This window comes from Petromyzon marinus, chromosome 38 (genome assembly GCF_048934315.1).
Source record: "Petromyzon marinus isolate PM22_M1 ecotype Great Lakes invasive population chromosome 38, UKy_Petmar_22M1.pri1.0, whole genome shotgun sequence".
Taxonomy (NCBI): domain Eukaryota; kingdom Metazoa; phylum Chordata; class Hyperoartia; order Petromyzontiformes; family Petromyzontidae; genus Petromyzon; species Petromyzon marinus.
Window position 1 is genome coordinate 524,251 of NC_133704.1, and position 21,796 is coordinate 546,046.

General features: G+C 45.2%; 1 protein-coding gene across 2 annotated transcripts in view; it reads right to left on the reverse strand.

The window, feature by feature from the left end:
• Positions 1–21,796, reverse strand: part of LOC116950298 (nitric oxide synthase 1-like) — a 187,169-nt gene that overhangs the window by 43,748 nt on the left and 121,625 nt on the right. For both annotated transcript variants that reach the window (XM_076072480.1, XM_032968017.2), the window contains 13 exons: positions 15,909–16,028; positions 15,450–15,595; positions 15,144–15,306; positions 14,300–14,391; positions 13,505–13,646; positions 13,177–13,313; positions 6,237–6,411; positions 5,459–5,560; positions 3,715–3,909; positions 3,536–3,603; positions 2,959–3,103; positions 517–621; positions 228–307 (listed from right to left, as the gene is read on the reverse strand). In XM_076072480.1, the coding sequence (XP_075928595.1) occupies positions 228–307; positions 517–621; positions 2,959–3,103; positions 3,536–3,603; positions 3,715–3,909; positions 5,459–5,560; positions 6,237–6,411; positions 13,177–13,313; positions 13,505–13,646; positions 14,300–14,391; positions 15,144–15,306; positions 15,450–15,595; positions 15,909–16,028 (1,670 nt within the window). The remainder of the gene's footprint in view (positions 1–227; positions 308–516; positions 622–2,958; positions 3,104–3,535; positions 3,604–3,714; positions 3,910–5,458; positions 5,561–6,236; positions 6,412–13,176; positions 13,314–13,504; positions 13,647–14,299; positions 14,392–15,143; positions 15,307–15,449; positions 15,596–15,908; positions 16,029–21,796) is intronic.

Here is a 21,796-nt window from a genome sequence, read left to right on the forward strand (position 1 = left end):
CGAGATATACAGGCTTCAGGGTCAGGTCAACTCAGCCCTAAATTAGTGTCTGCTAGTACTGCTAAGAAAACAGGGGCCAGAGTACCCAAACTGTGTGCCACACTGGCCTTGATAGATGCTTACTAACACAATTACACCCTAGACCCTACAAGGCTAAACATGTGATTCAGTCAGTGTGAACAGTAGAGTGGATGAGCAAGTATAATAGGATTTGAGCGTTCTGTCACCTGACGTTCTTGAGGGATCCGACTCGCCGCTCCGCTGATGAGCACTCGTGAAGCAAGGTTGTGAGGTTTTTGAAGAATGTCTGTGCCATGAACACAACCACAACAATAAGATAAATAACATGAATAACATCATGAACATCAACAATACAATACCTCTGGGAGGTCTGTAGGTCCTTTATTGGCCTCAATCCTAGTAAAATCTGATCCTACATCAAATCCACCTTCAACATATAACCCTGACCCTACATCTTAACTCGAACCCTATCTCCTCATTATTACTCAACCTCACCTCCCCATTCTCGGGGGGGTCCCCGTTGCCGAAGGTGCTGGTGACGACCAGAACGAGCGCCTCGTGCTCCAGGTCTACCATGTTGTAGTCTTGCATGCACACCACCTGTACACACACACACACACATTTATACACACATACTGTAGATATATATGCACAACATGTGTTTTTGTACACATTTACATACATATATACATGCACACAACCTGTCCATATTTTTCCAGACTTACTGTATATATGTGCACAACGTGTACAAAGACAAAGCTCCCCTTATAGCCGTAACAGACTGTTGGGGGAAGTGCGGTTCGCAAGCACCTAAGAAGTCCAGCACGGCATACGAGGGGGTGGGGGCCAGCACCACTACACATCACACCAAGTACTCAGTTGAGGCAGAGTCGACCTAGGAGAGGCCTAAGACCGGTTCATATAATCGGCACTGGTTTTGGCTGAGCTGGAATAGAACTTGGGTCGTAGCACAGCGTGCTAACTGCTACATACCACTTCCACATAACTTGTACACAACAACAACCGCTGTTCGCCCCTAAGTGGCAGTGACATCACTACGGCACTTGTGCCAGGCGATGTGCACATTAAGGCCGCTTGAAGTGTCAAACAGTAGGTCACGAGACAGACCCAGGTGCCATGGGTTGGCTGACTGAGATAACTGGCCGATGCACCATCTGTGCCCCCTACTGTGCCACCTTGCTGTGTTTTATCCACCCGGCGCTTCCGCTAGTTGTTGTGAGCATCGTTCCTCTGCCCTCCATTGTTCCTGGAGGGTGACTGCCTCCAACTGCCTAGTAGCGTCCTTCACGAGCTTCCTCCACAGAGGCCATCATTGGCAAGTCCACTCAGCTCCACATTCTATTGTACCACATCACTCCATCTCTTCTCTAGCCCATGCTGTGCCGGTTTATACCCCTATATCCGGCCAAACAAAAGCTGTTTAGGTATGTGGTGACTGGGCAAGTGGGCTACATGACTCAGCCATGCGGCCTACATGACTCAACCAAAGCAGCCTTGCCTGCCGGAGGAGCTCACCGATGGGACTTTGTCCAGATCTATCAAGGATTTGTGAGCTTTTCACACAATCCAGTCTGGTTAGACCCAGGATGGATCGTATGCAGGCCAGCCTAAATGTTTCTAACCAGCGAAGATGTTCCATTAGGGGGGTCCACGTTTCACAAGCATAAAGAATGGAGGGAATGACCGTGGCCGAGAAGACTCGAAGCTTCATGTGGAACGACAGACCAGGCAGCTTCCACACAGCGTTAAGGAGCTGATTAAAAAATTATGCCGCTGGAATGATTCGGAGTGAGATCTCTGCTGTCAAACCGGAGCCGGTCATGAGCACACTGCTCAGGTATGGAAACTCTCCACTCCCTCCACAAATGCCCCATCACCGATTGGGAGTTGTGGCGGTGGAGTGTCCGATGGTACAAAATACCCAGGCAGGTGCTTAGTTTTGGTGGGGCTGATGGTAAGGCCCCACCTCTTAGTGGCACGCTCCAGGTTCACCAGCCTCCAACTCCTCCTCTGAGTAAGCAGCAATCACCAGATCATCAGCATAGTTGACCAATAGGGAGCTATCCCCTGACCACACCCGGGCATCGATCAGCATCCCATTGTATCTGTACCAGATGGAGATTCCTCCTGTACAGCCATTGAAGGTTTCACAAACTATGTGGTTGAAAAATATGTTAAATAATGTGCGAGCTAGAGGGCATCCCTGTCGCACCCCAAGGTGAACAGGGAATGGCTCCGACTCCCAGCCACATAGTTTTACCTGGGCCTGCCCATCATCATGAAGGTCCTTAATGATTGTGCGCAGAGAGTCAGGGACTCCGAAAGCATAAAAAACAACCCACAGCCCAGGCCTATTGATGGTATCATAGGCCCTGACCAGGTCAATAAAGCAGAGATGTAGGACCTGTTGGAATTCCCTACACCTCTGCTGTAGCAGACTGACAGAAAATACGGCATCTGTACAGCACCGCCCTGGCCTGAAACCACATTGGGGCTCTGCCTCTCCTCAGCGTACCTGGCAAGGAGATGTTGAATAATCCTTGCCAGGAGCTTTCCCGGCACACTGAGGAGGGAGATGCCTCTGCAGTTGTTACAGTCTATTGCAGTCCCCTCTTCTTAAAGAGGGGGGCCACCAAGGGAATCCTTCAAACCCTGTGGAACCCGTCCAGTGGTTCAGACTGTCATTATGATGAAATATAGGGTAGTCTACGCACAAACGCCACCATTCCTCAGCATTTCGCTTCTATATACATTCATAAAAATACGCTACTAGTTGTACCAATTGTATTGCTGTTAAACTGGACCTGGGGACCTCACTGCAGCAGTGGGTGGGGTTTTAATTGGGTATTGAACGCAATAAAAAAATCAATCTTCTAATCGAGTATTCTTTACATACAGCAGTGGCCACTATCTCACCCGGGCATTGAAGGCGTGCATCATGATGTCGCACAGTGTCTTGGCGAACGCACGAGATTTCCCCGTCTCGCTGGCAAAGAGAACCGTGGCCTTGATGCGTCGAGACATCACACGGCTCATCAATGTGGCGACGAAATGCACAGCTCTGAATGATCAAACGTCAACAACAGAAATATCAACGCATAAACAACAATGCATTACCACATCAACAGCAATTACCTCCACTCCATCTACAACACCACCATACCCAAGGCAAAGCATGATAACGACATTATTAATTAAGTACGTCGTTGTGTTTGTATTTTTTTTGTTAAAGCATGTGGCACTGTCCACGGTGCTGAATTTTCTGTTGTGTAGATGCACATTGCACATTGGTTGCCAGTGTTGCTACATGATGTCCAGTTTGGCACATGTTACCATACTAGACATGTGCTGGTGTGTTTTCTACATGGCCTTGTGTGTCACGTGGCTGCATGTGGTAAAAGTGGTATCGTGCTTGCCACATGCTTATATTGTAAATGTGGTGATATTTAAATGGTGGAGCCACGTGTTTCCGTGTTTGTCACGAGACGCATACATCGACAGTGGCTTGAGACCGATCGCCTGCTGTTTGTTCGCAGATTTCCATGTTCTCCATGCGGGTTGCTGTGGGGAAAAAAAGTAAAATAATCATTATTACACAGAAGAAGGCCAGGTGCACAGTGGAGGTTTCTCATCTGGTAGAGGAATCTCAGGTAAAGAGTGGAGGTGTCTCACCTGGTAGAGGAAGGATGGGGAGAGCGTGTAGTTGAGCATCTCCTGGTGGAAGGCCGGCGTGAGCGAGCTGGACATGGGTGGCACGATCCACACCCAGTCGGCCGGGCAACCCCCGCGTGCCTGGTACTCGTTCTCCATGTGCTTGAGGAACGACTCCGCGGCCGTGTGATGGTCCACAATGGTCACCTTGTCGCTCTGGATGGAGCACACAAACGTGCACACACACGATACCAGAATACAGCGATACCTTGACTTTCGTCCACTTGACTTTCGTCGCTTCGCTCTTTTGGCCGTTTTCAATTATAACCACATTTAAAATTTCATCCACGTGCTTTCCTCTTTTGTCCGATTTCATCCAACCTTCCATGATGTTCGCGTCACGTGCCATCTTTTTCATTCAGTCTTAGAATAGAAGTTGTTCAGGGAGGATCTCTTATATATGTGTTCATTCATGAATTATTAATGCTGTACTTATTTCTGTGAGGATACTGTAAACAATTCATAGTTATTTTTGTGATAACAGTATAATACTACAGTGTTTAATTACGCAAGAATAAAAATATTTGAAGGTATTATTTTGTTTATTTATTTATTTCCTTTGGTTTATTTATTCTTGTGTTTATTTTTCTTTTATTTATGTTTCATACACATGTGTTATACAGTTACTGTAGTTATTTGCATGTACGTTTTTATATTTACTGTAGTTATTTGCATGTACGTTTTCACCGGCCAAAATAAATTTGCAAGCTAAATAAAAGCTCTGCTTTGACATTCGTCCATTTTTGACATTTGTCCATGCTCTGGTCCCTAACCAGAAGAAAGTGCACGGTATTCCTACAGATGTTCTTGTAAAAAAATACTTGTCTTAATGGCACCTCACAAGGTTCTAACGGGAGTTATTGATTTTATTGTATTTCAGAGGGAGATGATGCCTGTCATTTTGGGAAGCTGCGACACATGGGACCCGGCTATAATTGACACCTGGCAAGAGGTCACACCTGGTAAAATGTGACACTTGGCTCCAGGTAAGTGTCATACCTGGTTCAAGGTGAAATTCGACACCAAACAAGATATGAGACACATAGAGTGTGACAGCTAGCGAGCCGTGTTATCTGGTAAGTTCTGACCATAGGTGGTGGGTGGCTACGGCTAACAGAGCTAAACTCCCTCAAACCTATTTACCAGCTTGCATTCAAATGCAGCCAATATGGTCAAACCTATAAAAGTCGGACTCAGTGAGAGAATGCAAGGTCACCACAAGCAGAGCACGTGGTGAATGGACACAGTCGGTAAACCCATATACTTGGATGCGTCAAAACACCACAGGCACTGCTCATAACAACTTTTCCCTCTATTCTTTTAGCAAATAAATAAAAATCATTAAGCAGGTGAATCACCAATTTTTGAACGTCTTACTATTTTTATTTCAGCCTCCAAAAACAGTTTAATCTGCTGCCCAATTCTGACACCAGATAAGAGTATGACACCTAGTGTGCTGTGACACCAGTTAATAGTGACATCTGGTGAGTAGTGGCACCAGGCTAAAGTGTGACACTTGTTGAGCTATGACACCTGTTGAGTAGTGGCACCTGGTGAGTAGTGACACCTCGTGAGTAGTGACACCAGGGTAAAGTGTGACACCTGTTGAGCTATGACACCTGGTGTGTAATGACGTCTCTTGAGCAGTGACACCTATTGACCTATGCCATCTGTTGAGTAGTGACACCAGGTGGGAGTGTGACACCTGGTAACTGTGCAGCACGGCGATGTTGATCTCTACAGCCGCCTGGTCCTTCCACAGCGACGTCACATTCCCCGTGTCCAAACCAAGCCTCTTGCCTACATCCTGGAGGCAGGCAGAGTGGAGAGTCAGCAGTCATGGGAGGACCAATAGAAAAGGGCAAGAAAACCCACGATGATAATAAATACATACTTAATTGATCCGTGAAAACTTAAGTGGCTCACGATACAATTTTCAGCAGAAGAGATAGAGAAACAATATCAAATAGTTTGGAGGCCATTGCTGGACAGGAACTCGGAAAAGGAAAAAATCAAATAAAATGGGGGAGGCCTTTACCAGCAATGGGAAGTTACAGCTGACAACTTCAACTGCTTAATAAGTTTGGCTAACTCCATACTGGGATTAGGACCAGCAAGTGGGACACAATACAATAATCATCATAAGGTAAATATTAAATTATCCATGACATGACAAAGATGACTTGTTTTCAAATTGCTTTTGAAAACATCCATTAGCAAGCAGCTCTTAAGGATGGTGTGGCATGGATACTGTGACTAGGATCATGCACACCGGCCCGGCTTTGTCTCTCAAGTACCACCAACATCGCACTAGGTCACAAAGTCAAACCCCTCACTAGCTTTTGCTCATCTCCTTTAGTCACCATAAGCCAGTACTGAAAATGGCACATTCCTATGGCAGGGGCCAGTTTGTGCATAAAACCAATTTAGCACACCATTTGTTAAAGGAGAGTCATTCTACGTGGGTAGGGAAGTCTAATCACCTCAATGATGTTGAATCGGGCGGCGTCGCAGAAGTCCCTTAGCCCGATCTCGGTGCCCATGTACCAGCCGTTAAAGGGACACGCAGTGAACTCCAGTCCGCCCACCTCCAGGGCCATGTTGGCCACGGCTGGCACCGCATACCAGCGCAGACCCATATCCACAAACCAGTCGTACCTGTAGGGGGGCAAGAAGAGGACAAGAGGGGGTTGAGGAGGTCACGCGGAAGTCATGGGATATCACAGGAGTATTTTTGTCTGTCTTTTATATGCATGTACAGTTGATCATCGATTATCTGGCATGCAATTATCTGGGATCCAACATTATCCGACAGCCGATCCGTCAAAACCAGCAAAACTGCTCCAAATGCTGTACTAGTCCGGGGATCGGCACCATGTACGTAACAAAATAAAGTAGCTATGCTTGATTTCAAAGTTAAATATTATATACAGTGCTTTATACTGTACACTACATACAACTTAACAATGAAAATACTGCAGCATATACATCACCCCATGCCGAGTCTTCGAGATTGGAGTGGTAAGTACGATATAGTAAATACAATAACTTTTTGCAGAATATGTTTTTTTCTATTTGTATTTTTACTTATGCCAATTTCACAACGTAAACAAATTTTAAACACTAAAAAATATATAACACCTAAAAACATGTCATATAAGGATGTGCAAAATAAGCTATTTTAAATTATGATGTGATTATTCATAATTTTTGAAAATCTGGCACCCCCTCTCAAGTCGCTGGATAATTGATTATAATCAATGATCTACTGAATGTGTAACTGTCATGTATATTCATATATGTTTATGTGTATGTATCTTTGTGAATCTATATATGTGTATGTATAGTGTGTATCTATGTATGATGCATGAACTGTAGTCTGCACACTACATGCTTATTCTATTCTATTTTGTATTTATAACGCGTACTTCACTAAGGTGCTTAAAAATGCTTGCTGACTACAGTACAAAATTGCAAAATAAGGGATGGGGATCGGGTAGTGACTAGGATGGAGGGAGTGAGGTGGAGCCTGCGGCTGTGGAGGAATTAAGGGTGTTAGATGGTGCTGGTCGGGGTAGCGGAAGAGGAAGGGAAAAGGCAAGAGAATAGAGATAGAACCTGAGGGTAGTGCGAAAATAGGAAAGCGAGGGGGAGAGTGGGATGTGGAGAGGGAGTTTATTCCAGTGTAAGAGGGCAAGCAGTGAGAAGGAGTGAAAGCGAGGCTGGGCGCAGGGTCGAGGAGGGACAGCAAGAAGATAGGCAGCTTGTGAAAACTAAGGTGAGCAATTTAAAGAGGCAGCGGTAATAGGAAGCCAGTAAAGTTGTTGAAGGAGAGGGGAGCAATGGGTGGTGAATGGGAGGCTAAAGACAGTGGTGCGTGCAGACGACTTTTGAATTGGGTTTAGGCAGGGAGACCGACCAGGAGCGAGTTGCAATAACCCAGACGATTGAAGACTAGGGAGTGCACAATAAGTTTGGCAGCGGTAATGGTGATGAGGAGAAAAATTTACCTGATATTGAAAAGATGGAAGCGGCATATGCGAGTGGTGTTGGTGATGTGTTGACTAACCAACTGTTAACATGTTCTGCATAATTTCATATATAATAATTATAATTTATATGAATACGAAATGAAGGGCAAGCGACCGGCGCAGTGCCTTTCGGACATGAAGAAACCAAGGCAAACTTGTCGCCCTGTTTGGAAGTTGATGGCGGTGACCAAGATGGCTGGAAAGGAGCCAGAGCTGGTGCGGGAGGCAGAGCGCTATAAACTGGATGTAACCAGGCTGACCTCCACCTGGCACAAGGACCCTTGACAATAGATGGAGCATTGCTTATTCTGGAGTGGCACTGGGACAACGACTAAATACTGGGGTGGCATTCATGCTGAACCCCAGGCTCGCGGCCTCTCTGCTGGAGTTCAACCCGGTGGACGAAAGGATAGCCTAGATACAACGACTAATGGAAGGACGTGTACTCTCACTAATTTGGGCTTACACCCCGAATCTGCCCACTGACGATCCAGGTTTCCTAGAGACCCTTGGCGTAGTGCTTGTTAAAATACTGTGCAGCAGCTCCTTAATCCTGCTGGGAGATTTCAACGTCCACATCAGCAATGATGGTAACCAAAAGATGGAAGGAGCACTTCCAGGAGCTTCTGGACCCGTCCGGCGCATCTACAGTGGTGATTGTGGCACCAGTTGAGTCGCTCACAGGCTTTTGCGGTGACATCTCGGCTGCCAAAGTCACAGACGCGGTCAAACAACTGCGGAATGGCAAGGCGACTGGGATCGATGAGATTGGCCCCGAGATTATCAAGGCGCTGGACCTTGTGGGTGTTGCATGGCTAACTAAGCTATGTAACAAGGCATGGCGGACCGAAATAGCACCGAGGGACTGGCAAAATGGGGTCATCATACCCATAACTAAGAAAGTTGACAGGTGGCAGTGCTCCAACTACTGGGGCATCAGCCTCCTCAGCCTACCTGGGAAGGTCTATGCTGCAATGCTGAACAATAAGCTCCAGAAAGTGGTCGAGGCAAGAGTGATGGAAGAGCAAGGAGGTTTCCGCCCGGGGCGGGGGACTGTGGATCAACTCTTTACCCTGCAGCAACTCCTCGAAAAGTCATGTGAGTATGCCCAACCTGTCCACATGTGCTTTCTAAACCTGGAGAAGGCTTACAACCGAGTACCTCGTGAGTTGATGTGGCAGGTGATGCGTGAACATAGCATTCCTGACTCGTTGCTACGCATGATCAGGTCGGTTGCTGTACAAGCAAAGCGAGAGTTGGGTCCGGCATGCAGGACATCTAACATACCCCTTCCCAGTCCAGGTCGGACTTCATCAAGGCTGTGTGCTATCACCGTCATTGTTTATCCTGTTCATGGATCGACTGATGAGACAGTGCAAGGTGGCAAAGGGCATCAACATTGGCGGAAGGGCAGTGTCAGCCCAGCTGTATGCAGATGACATCGTCCTCCGAGCCACAACGCACACCAACCTCCAGAATGCGCTGAACAGCTTTGTGGCGAAATGTGAGAGTGTCGACATGCACATCAGCACCTCCAAAACCAAGACCATGGCTGTGGCATAGACCAGAGTGGCAGAGTCCCTCTTCATCAATGGTGAAGTAGAAGAGGAAGTCAAAGACTTCCAGGACCTCGGGGTATATTTCTCGACAGATGGAAGAAGGGAATAGGAGATCGAAGCCCAGATCAGAGCAACTCCCAAAGTGATGTGGGCGATGAACCGGTCTGTGGTCTCAAGACGCGATCAGAGTCTTCAAGCAAAGCTCTCGGTCTATCAGTTAATAATCATCCCAATCCTAACCTACAGCCATGAAACCTGGACCCTAACGGAAAGGATGCGCTCAATGATGCAAGCAACATGAATGGGCTTCATGTGCAGGGTGGCAGGGCTCTCTCTCTGGGACCAGGTGAGAAGCACGGCTATCTGCCAGAGACTCAACATCCAGTCAGCACTATTCAGCGTGGAGCAAAGCCAGCTACGGTGGATGGGTCATTTGCTAAGGATGCCAAAAGAAAGACTCCCCCAGGAGACGTTCGAAGAACGTCCTCCATGCAAAAGACCCAGACACCCCTCACAATCGCGCAGGAAAGACCAGGTGGCGCGCCTGGCCGAGGTGAGACTGACGATTCCGGAGCCAGTTGATGCCGCTGGAGGACAGGGCAAGATGGAAGGTCTTGGTGGAGTTGCTGCTCCCGCAACCTGATTAAGTTCGGGAAAGCATGTCGATATTGATTGATGAATACATGAACCCCCCTGGGTTCTTCACACTTGTAGATGCGGGTTGATGACATCACCTTACTCAAAGAGACCGAAAAGAGGAAAACTTCTTCACAACAAAACGTCGTGGGTTTACTCTCCAACACACCAGTGTGCTGAAATAGTAATTGGCAGGTTTTGCGCACTTGACAAACCTCATTACTTGGCTGTTGGGTGGAGGTGGGTTTAAAATACTCATATAAGCGCACAACTTTATCTGTGATGAACGCTGCACTTTCTGTCGTTTTCATGCAGGGGGCGCTGCAAACCTATTTCTATGACCAGTCACAAGCTAATCACTCAGTTATACTGGTAGGAACGAAGTTGTAAACTGAGTGTACCAGCCTGCAATAGATTAATGTGTCCGTCCGTCCGTCCCCTTTCAATACTTTAACGAAGTGAAATCTCGTGCTGTTGGGTGTAAAATCAGCAATAGACAGCGCAGAGACTTGTCCTACCAGCCCACCCTGCAGGGACCTGTTTTCAATGCTAAATTCTCCTGTTTGATTTGTACTAGGTGGCCTTTGTGGATGTGTAGGCTTTGACTTTAACATAGCCATTTCTGTGACCAGTCACAAGCTAATCACTCAGCTATTTCAATGCTAAATTATCCTGTTTGATTTGTACTAGGTGCCTCTGTGGATGTGTAAGCTTTGACTTTAACATAGCTATATCTATGACCAGTCACAAGCTAATCACTCAGCTATTTCAATGCTAAAATTCTCCTGTTTGATATGTAAACCCCTTTGTCAAGGTGCCTCACTTCTCTAAACCAGCTTAAAAGATGCTACGAATCTTAACAACGTTCCTTGAAGCTCTCAGTTTAACACGTAGGCTTTCGCGACCAATATCATTCATAATAAAGGTTTTTGGGTTAGACCGCGTTTATTTATAAATGTGTCGTAACCCTCCACCACCCGACACGGCCAATCAGCAAAAAAAAGTGTCACGTTGACAAAAGACAAATAATTCACTACTTTAGCCCACCGGTGTGTTGAAGAGTGAATCCACATTTACAGTTTGAGTACGACGTTTCGCTGGTAAATACATCCAGCATCATCGGGCAATTCGCCAGAATGGTAAAGCCCTCGCTTGCTCCCGGTTTTATATAGAGCAGCAGGGTGACGTCATCACTTAACTCATATCAGGTGCAGTGATTAGAGGCGGAGGGGGGGTATTGTAATTATATAATCGATTAGTAATCAGTCATTGGTTATGATTAGTAATGAGTTGTAGATTAGTAATTCTTTAATCAAAATGTAATGTGTATTATTTAACTGACAAATTAGCCCGTGTTTTGCAAAAGCAAAACATTACAGTAAGATTTGGTACAGTACACAAAATTAAAAAAACTAGTATCTTGCACTAAAGACGCATTACCTAAATTATCAACAGAAGGTGTATATCGGATTAATTGTTTATGTGGCAGCTGCTACATTGGGCAGACGGGACGTAACATCAGCGTAAGACTAAAAGAACATCAGAGAAATATTAAATTATCTCAAACACAACTGTTGGCAGTGGCAGAACATGCTTGTCAACAAGGACACTCAATTGATTTTGACAATGTTACAGTGGTGTGTAAAACTAATTATTACTGGCAAAGACTAATTAGAGAATCCATTGAAATTGAGAGGAACAAGAATAACTTTAATCGCTCTGACAGCTACAGGCTTAGTGCGGCCTGGAAGCGTATTATTAAATAATACACATTACATTTTGATTAAAGAATGACTAATCTACAACTCATTACTAATCATAACCAATGACTGATTACTAATCGATTATATAATTACAATTACCCCCCCTCCGCCTCTAATCACTGCACCTGATATGAGTTAAGTGATGACGTCACCCTGCTGCTCTATATAAAACCGGGAGCAAGCGAGGGCTTTACCATTCTGGCGAATTGCCCGATGATGCTGGATGTATTTACCAGCGAAACGTCGTACTCAAACTGTAAATGTGGATTCACTAAAGTAGTGAATTATTTGTCTTTTGTCAACGTGACACTTTTTTTTGCTGATTAGCCGTGTCGGGTGGTGGAGGGTTACGACACATTTATAAATAAATGCGATCTAACCCAAAAACCTTTACCTTGAAGCTCTGTCGTCCCGACAGGTCTGTTCCTTTCACCTGAAGAAGGCCACTTGTGTTGTGGTCGAAACGTCGTGAGAATTTTATTGAGTTATTTTATTTATTATTTTATTCTCATTCTACGTGACTTTACCGAACGAACCAAAGAAGATCTATTCTCATGTCTGTAGGTCTGTATGCATCTGTATGTACAAATATAAGTGTATGTATCTGTGTGTATAAATCTACGTGTATGTGTCGAGAGAATGTATCACTACCAATGATATTTACCTGATTGGTACTTAACGGGACTGAAAGGGGATTGTTGAGAGGCAGGGCAATCTAAGGGATTGTAAAAAATATACAAACGGAAAGGGCCGGAAACGGAGGACAGGGTGGATGGTTGGGTTCTGTTAAAGAAAGTGGAAGGTGCTTGGCTGGAGAGAAAATGGGTCAAGGCACCTTCGAGAAAGGGGCTTGTGGAATAGAAACGTGGAAATGCAAGAGCTCGGGACACTGAGAGTGAAGCGAATCTTTAAAGAACGTGTCTCATGCTGGAATAAATAAAGACTCCTATTATAATTATTGGAGACTACCGTGTCGGGTGTCACTCAATATGTATCCACATCTGCGTCTATCCATGTGTATATGTAACTGTGTATCTCTGTATGTATCTGTGTGTATATGTGTATCTGCATGTGTATTTGCGTGTGAATCTGTGTATGTATCTCTCTCTTCGACTAGGGGAGGAGTAGTGTAGTGGTTAGCGCATCGCGCTACAATCCTGGCGAACTGGGTTAATTGCCGCTCATGGCCACCACCACTGACGATTATCTAAACTTGTCCTGGGCCTCCCCTAGGTCGACTCAGCCTCAGATGAGTACCTGGTGCAGTGTGTAAACATTTCCACGAAGGAGACAAAGGGCGTGGTGTTGGCCACCCACCCCCTCATGTACTGTGCCGGCCTTCATAGATGCTCACTAACAGCTTTTCCCCAACAATCTGGTAATGCTATATGGGGAATCTTTGCGTGTGTGTATCTATATCTGTGCTGTCCTCACTTGGGGTGTCGGATGGGCACCTCCAGCACGAGCTCAGGTGGCAGCACAAAGAGCTCGGGCTCCCCATTCCCCTGCAGCACGATAGGCAGCACGTCGAAGCGCGTACGGGGAGGCTGCCAGCCTAGCTCCACACACAGCTGAGGGATAACACAAACACGTGCACACAGGATGGCACGTGGACTGAGGCAATGGGGACCCGAGGCACGGAGATAAAGGAACGACGGGACACGGAGACACGAGGACATGGGAACACAGGGGCACAGTGACACAGTAACATACATACGACACGGGGACACAGCCCCCCCCCCGCACCCTCCCATTCCCCCACCTCTGTGAACTCCACGTAAGCCGGGTCCCCCAGGACGGAGCCGTCGGGCTGCCTGTAGCCCGCGTAGCTGATTAGCTGTGAGTTCCACACGCGGAAATCGTGCTGCCCGTAAATGCGCTGCCGGAACACCGTGATGGTAGAGCTGGTGGTGAAAACAAATGTGCTGTTAGCGAGCACCTGTTAAGGTGTTAGGCTAGCATGGCATACTTTTGACGCAGTGGGTAGCGCCAGTACCACACATGAACAGTGTTGATGCTCACACAAAGCAGCGAGTGTTTGTTTCGTGCCACCTTTATGGATAATTATTATAGTTTTCAAATGTTGACTGTGGTTGCATCATTTGTAAAACTACCCAAACTAATGTTGCAAGAGTGCGACCTGAGAAGATAACTGGACAAGCCAACGCTTATTTGAAATCATGAGGTGCCTGACTTTTACATCTGTGCCCATTAATTTTACTTGCATTAAAGATAGGGTTGCCACCCCTCCTGTTATTTTTTACCCCAGAATGTCCTCTTGTTTAGGAAGCGGTCCTGAAAGTCCAATATATTTTCAGTTGCGTAATTATGTGTCTTGGTGTTTTTGTACCATAGGAGGTGACAACCCTAGTTAACATAGGCTCTGGGGCAAAGAAAGAAATGGGCCCAACCATGCAATTTCCTCCACCCCCCTTCAAAGTACCTAGGCCCCTTCGTTCAGTGCACCCTGGTGAAATTGCACCGCCCGTGTACTCTATAGCTACGCTACAGAAAACAGGTGAGGAATTGAGCATATGAGCTTCGGAAAACTGTTCACCGTATGTTGCCGCCGTTGCTCGCAAATTTCACGTGGTCGCAGATGCAGGTGAACATCTCGCTCGGCGTGGTGCAGTTTCTGGCGTCAAACAGCTGATGAATCCGATAATGGTGGTGTAATGGGAAGTGAGGGGTAGGCAGGAGTAGTCGACAGAAAGCGAATAGACAACGGGAGAGGGAAGGGTGAAGGGATTTGTATTAAATTGTTGACATTAATATCTGAACCAGTCTTGGCTTCTGCCCATTACCAACCCAGTTTGATCAGCAAATTAAATATGGACAAACAACCCCTAAGACTGTAAGAAGGCCTTCACAAATTACTAAATGAGTGATTGGCTCATTGACTGATTGACGAAATTAACACGTTGAATGAATCACAGAGTTTCTAAATCACTAGCTGGCTAACTAACTGCCATAGTAACCAACTTGTTGACTTAATGACAGAATCACTGAACACTTGATTTAAGTACAACCAATTAAAAAAAACTCACATTCGTCAATAACACTCCAGCCTTAAAATAATATATATAAAAGGGGACATGTCGGCCTATAACCTTCTTTGTAGCTAACCCTTGAATAACTGAGTTATTGACCTGCTCATTAGTTCAATGATTATTGAACACATTGCATGATTCACGGACTAGTTGGCTAATTGCAAGAAAAATTGACCTTGACCCTTTCACATAATTTCTAACTCAATGACTGATTTTTGGTTGATGGATAAGCACACAAACTACCAGCTGTGTCACTGATTAATCCATTTACTGACTCACTGGTCAAATAACTCACTTAATGAATGATTGACTCAGGTGTTAACCCGTGAATTGACAGCACAGATTGCTCACCTGCAGCTTGGACCACTGGATGCGGCCAATGCAGCGGGCCGCATTGCGCCACGCAGTCTTGGCCCCGTAAATGAGCTCATCCCGTGTGAGGTCGTACGTGCCTCTCTTCTCCACCTCCTGTGCCACCTCCATCAGCCGCTCCACATACTCGGCCGACTCCAGCCTGTGCGAGTTCAGAATTATGGATTAGAGTCAGGGATGACGTCAGAGACAAGGTTATAGTCAAAGAAAGGGTTAGAGTGAGGCTGGGCATATCGTGCAAAGTGATGGTGCCACCTCTGTGCCTTCCACCAATCCGAGCCATACCCCTTTCTGGAGGCGTAGTACTGAGTGATGAATTTCTGCGCCGCCTCCAGAAGCTCCGGACGTGGTTTGGGGGAGTCTCTGCTGGGGCACATGAGCTCCTCAGGGGACATGATGGAGCCCTTGCAGATTCCAGGACACATCCCGGACTGAACCAGGTCCAGGTGACAAGGGAGAAGTATAGAGATGATTGGGGAGGGAACGGATAGAGATGGTGATGAACTATGTATCATCATTCATCGTGTCCCTCTGCTCATCTCTGTTTAAAACCGTGAGGCAGTGGTGCAAATTCCATGTTCCTATGGTGCTCTTGTTAGCTTGCGGGGTGCGGGGTATGAAGGATGTCTGGGATGTATGGGGTTTGCTGGGGATGCAGGGTGTCTGCGATGTACGGGATATGCGGGGTTTGTGGGGGATGCAGGGTGTGCGGGGTATCTGGGGTGTGCGGGGGGTGCAATGTACCTTGTTGCTCTGCAGGTGCAGGGTGTCTCGGAACTCGTGTCCTGTCTCTATGTTTCGGATCTTCGTGAAGCGCGCCCTGCAGGATGCGGTTCTTAAAGGGCACGACCTGGGCACTACTCCCTGCACAAGACAAAAATATCCCATCATAGCCCGTATATACTGTTGTGGCAAAATATCCTGAAGCAGAAGATTTGTGCTGAAAACAGTCACATTTGCAAATTTTATTGTAACTTTTATCCTTACCTGTATATTGATAGTTAAATGTTAATGTGCCACTGTATTGAGGAACTACTGCTATGTGATGTTTTGTTGTTTTTTTCTGCCTTGCCCAATCTTGATAAATCTTGACTTATATCATTAATTTATTTATTATATATTTAGTGAATTGCTTACGACTTTATTTTGCACTCCTATCATGTTTTTGTATTGTTTGTTGCTTTAACTTGCTGACCTGCTCATACTGGACATCTGTGAAAAGGCTTCATAACTCATCAGATTTCTCCAGTCTAACTAAAGATTCTGATTCAGATAGCGAGCAGCTGTTAAGCCGGTGTGGCCACGACCACACAAATTGACCTTGTCTCTGTACCATGCACTTGTTTAAAGTCAGGTCGCTACTGATGGAAGAAATGTAAATCCTAATGATGTTCTAGAAGGGTCGATTTATTTAACTCATAGCGCAGAGCCAGAGTAAAGTTTTACATTGCTTCAAGTATCGTACAAAGCTAATGCAAACAGACATACCATCCCATTATCCGTGAACCCAGTAATGTGCCTTCCAGTGAATGCGACGCTGAAGCCAATAGAAAGCAGGCAGTGTTATCTGGCGATTGCTAGCATGTTATATAATCATATTGCTGCTCGAAGTGGAATTGTGGCCGTTGTGAAGCAGAACCACCCACACTGGGCCCACCCACTACTACAGCTCCACAACACCCACCTCTACATGTCAAGTCTAAAAATGTACCCTTTAGACTCGGTTTTTCACAATTGAGTGTCTCACGGTCATGCAATAGATTCTGATGTGTTTTATATACCTGATGATAATTAACCCGGCCCTATTTATTGCAGTGTCTCACTGGCAGCTGATGATGGTGATGATGGTCCAGGTCTTATGCAAGGGTCAGCTCCAATAGTTGTCTTTACTCACAGCCTTTTTATGAGAAACTGTGGAAAAACTAATAACTCTGAGGTTAGTATTGTTATTTAATTTCAGAATCAGAATCTTTATTCATCCTGGATAAATCTGACGAGCTATGAAGCTCTTTTTATCAGATGACGATTAGGGGTGGGTCAGAAAGTTACAATACAAAAAAGTATAGAAAAGGTAAGCAAATCACTAAAAAATAAATATGCTAAAACTAAACCGTAGGCATCTCTCGCTTAACGATTGAGATAGGTTCCATGAAAATCGCTCGTTCAGCTAACACTCGTGAAACTATCATCATTTTTCCAGACTCCCATGTTAAAATCTGAGATACGTTAAAGCCCCAAGATGTTCCACTATTGAAAACGTTTCTTAATGAGACTACAAATTACTGTGTTTTTTTTTAATTAAGTAATAAAACATCAAAGGTAACACCACACATGAGTGCATGCCTATGATATAACCCACTTACAGCAACATATTTGAAATAAACACTCACAGATACTCTTGACTCAGTCACACGTGTTCTCTCACTCTCTTATTATCCCCCAGCCCCCCGCCAAAGACAAAGATCCCCCGTATAGCCTTAACAGACTGTTGGGCATGGTGTTATTATTATTAGCGAACACCTATGAAGTCCGGTACGGCACACGAGGGGGGGTGGCTAGTACCACGCCCAGCCGACTTTGTCTTCCCGGTGGCGATGTTTACACACCGCACCAGGTACTCATTTGAGTCTGAATCTTCCTCGGCGATGACAAGGACCGGTTCAGATAACCGTCACTGGTCGCCGGGTTCGTAGGGCCGCGTGCAAACTGTTGCTCTCCCACAGCCGCCCATTCCAGTGCCACCTCGAGGCCCCCACCCACCACTCACCCCTCCCACCACTCACCCCTCCCCGCCGTTCAAGCAACACAGCCCAGTTGCCAAGTAAGGGGCCATCCATTGAGTACGTACGCATGGAGGGGGGGGGGAAGGGGGGGTTTAACCCAAATGCGTACGCTTGCGTATAGGGGGTCTACTGACAATGTACGTACGCATAGGAAACGGGGTGGGGTGAAGCCTCGATAATAATTTGTCTACATTGACCTTCAGATTATTTAGATAGTCCGGCAGTGGACTATCTGTTTGCTTAAACACGTTAATATTATTAATCCTTGATCGTTTCTGCGGGGGGGGGGGGGGGGGGATGCGTCAAGTGTTCGCACGCAGGTGGGGGGTGTAAAAAGTACGCGTGCGTACAGGGAGGGGGGGAGGATTCAAGTTTTGCCAGATTTTTGTTACGTACTAAATGGATGGCCCCCAAGCAGCTGAGGGCCGTGGTGCGCTTCCCCTGCGACCACGGGAGGCATTTGATCAATCGGTCGTCAACGGTTACGCAAACATTTCCTCGTTTTGGGAACAAATTGGTCTAAATTCAAATTTCTTGTGTAGCGAATTCTCGTACAAAGAACGCCCGTTAAGCGAAACACGCCTGGCCACAAATGATAGCTCAACGAAGTGGCTTATCGTCTTGGTTCTTTTGGTAAAGTCACGTAGAATGAGAATAAAATAACATAATAAAATAAGACAATAAAAATTCTCACGACGTTTCGGCCACAACACAAGTAGCCTTCTTCAGGTGAAAGAACAGATCTGTCGGGACGATAGTGCTTCAATGAGCGCTGCTAAGATTCGCAGCGTCTTTTTCTCATTCTACATGACTTTACCGAAAGAACCAAGAAGATGAATCCTTGTTGTCACGAAAACTTTAAATCGAAGTGGCTTATCATGTGAAAATGTATAAAAGCCAAATAATCTAAACAATCTCAATGCGGAGGGAAAAACCGGAGATCCTGGAGAAAAAATCAACATGACCACAAGGAGAACATGAAAACTCTAAATATACAGGCGTCAGGGTCGAGATCGAACCCACGTTAAAAAATACAAATAAAGTATATAAGGTAAAGTCACGTAGATAAAAAATAATAAAATAACAAAAATCACGACGTTTCGGCCACAACACAAGCGGCCTTCATCAGGTGAAGGGACGAGACTGTCTGGAGGATAGCGCTTGTTATTTTATTATTTTTTTCCTATGTGACTTTACCCAATAGAACCAAAGAGTATGGATCCTTGCAGTCACGAAAGCTTTAAATCTAGAAAAGTATATAAGTTCAAACTGTATAAGTACATCAATTCCCAAGCTTGCGAAAGGCAGCAAAACAACAGCAAAAAGTCCCAGACACACCAATCCTATAGAACGGCTGATATTTAATAAAATTGCACATTAAAAGTGAACTATCGATAGTTCAGAATCTAAGTTAGTTCGTTAAAGATCAAAGTTACACATAAAATTTGCAAATGTGGTTGTGTCCAATACTAATCTTGAGATTCTGAATATTTTTGGAAGATGTACGATGTGAAGGGAGGAAACAAGGCTGTTCCAAAAAGTTGGTACGGCAACGGCTTTGTCACCTATTCCAATTCTTCCTCTTAGAATACAGGATACCCTTGACAGAGGTTACGTTCTTGGAAAGTGCAGCGAAAGCCAAAACCGCGATATGCAATACTTAAGCTACAAATAGACATGTCACAACTTAAATAAGTACTGTACTGTATGCCAAATAAGCTAAAAACTAAATTATTGAAATAAACATGTAAAAGCTTAACTTGTAAAAGCTTACCTAGCCAATAAATTAGTATATACAGTAGAACCTCGGAGATCGAACGCCTCAGAACTCGAACAATTCGGTGATCGAACTAAATTTTCGACCATTTTTTGCCCCGGACATCGAACAAAAATTCGGAGGTCGAACAACTTGAAAGAACTTATTTGGGCCGAGACGCGTAGCCAGGGAGACCGAGACAAAGGCGAATAACCCAGTTTACACGTAGCTCTCGCCCAGTGCAGACCCTCCACAGAGGAACTCCAACACCTTCACGATGAGCAGCAACAGATAGCAAAAGAGGACATGTCTTCAGAGGAGGAGGAGGGAAGGGATCCTGCCCCTAGTTCACTGATAAAGAAAATTATTGCAAAATGGGCTGAGTTACACCATCTTGTAGAAAAATATCATCCAGATAAGGCAGTAGCCAGCAGAGCAGGCGATTTTTATAATGATAATGCATTGAGTCATTTCAGAAACATCTTAAGATGGAGGCAGAAACAATCCTCTCTTGATCAGTTTTCAGTAAAAAGGTCCTCAAGTGAATCACAGTGCTAGAAAAAAGTCAAAGAAAAGAAAAAACCCCAGAAGGGCAGTTACCCAACGTTTTTTTTATGGAGGGGGACTCCCCTTCCAAGCAACACTGACACCTCCTCCTCCCCACCTTCCACTCAAGCCATCCACTCTCCTTACTACAGGTAAAGTGAAGTTCAATGTTCATTTATTCTATGAATTATGACTGTGTTTCTTGTTTTTTGTATGCTTTTATGTACTGTACTGTATTTTAATATTGTAAACTTTGTGTAAAAATGGCCCATAATAGGAGCATCCATGGGTGGGGAACCAATTCATGCTATTTCCATTCATTCTTATGGGGAAAATTGATTCGGTGTTCGAACAAATCGGTGTTCGAACACGGTTTTGGAACGAATTTAGTTCGATCTCCGAGGTACCACTGTACTGAATAGTGATGATCCAAAGAGGGTGTGTGTGCGTTTGTCCGCAAGTGGTGAGTGGTAGTGCAATGGTTTGCGCACTTCTCTACGAACACGGCCACCTGAGTTTGATCCCTGCCCACGGCCAACACCAGTGACAATTACCTGAATCGGTCATGGGCCTCCCCTAGGTTGACTCAGCCTTAAATTAGTACCCGGCGCGATGTGTAAATGTCGCCACTTGGAAGACAGAGGCGGCCGGGCGTGGTGCTAGCCACCCACCCCTCATATCTACTCATGAATTTCGCCCAGATGCAGTCTCCATTAAAAAGCCCATGTCCGTCAAGGAGCAGAGCTGAAATAGAAAGGGGTGGAGCCTAAACAGTAATGGGTGGAGCCTAATCAGAAAGAGGCAGGGCTTCGAGTGGCGAACGAGGAAGGTTTGCCGCACATATAGAAACTGCGAGTCATCGTCTTTTTTACACGCTTTTATTTAAATCTGTTGTCGTAACCTCAAAAAATATTGTAACTCAATTTTTACCCACTTCCCAATGTGCTATCGACTGCAAACTTGGTATACTTATGTCATACGGATGGCAAGACTATATTCTATCCTAAAAAATCCAAAACATATTTTTACACATTTTATTACACGATTTTTTTTAACTCACTGTCAGATTTCGATTTAAAGCTTTCGTGACTGCAGGGATTCATCTTCTTGGTTTTTTCGGCAAAGTCACGTAGAAGGGAAATAATAAAATAATAAAAATTAAACATAATTAAATAAAATTCTCACAACGTTTCGGCCACAACTCAAGCAGCTGTCCTCAGGTGAAGAAACAGAGCTGTCGGAAAGACAGCATCTTAATGAACACTGCTAAGCTTGGCAGCGTATTTTAAGCTGGGTGGGAGGAGAGAGCCTTGCCAAAGGAGTTTACATATCAACAGAGGAATTTAGCATATTGATGACAAATGCAGATATGGGGTTAGTCACTCCTTGCGGAATGTGTAGGCGGTGGGGGGTCTCAAAGTCATATTATGCTAGTGTATTATATAGGATTAGCAGTAATAAAGGGAAGGAAATTATAATAATAAATAACTGCAGCAGCCGAACCACCGCGTATCAAGCTAGTGCATTATGTTTCTAAAGAACTACAA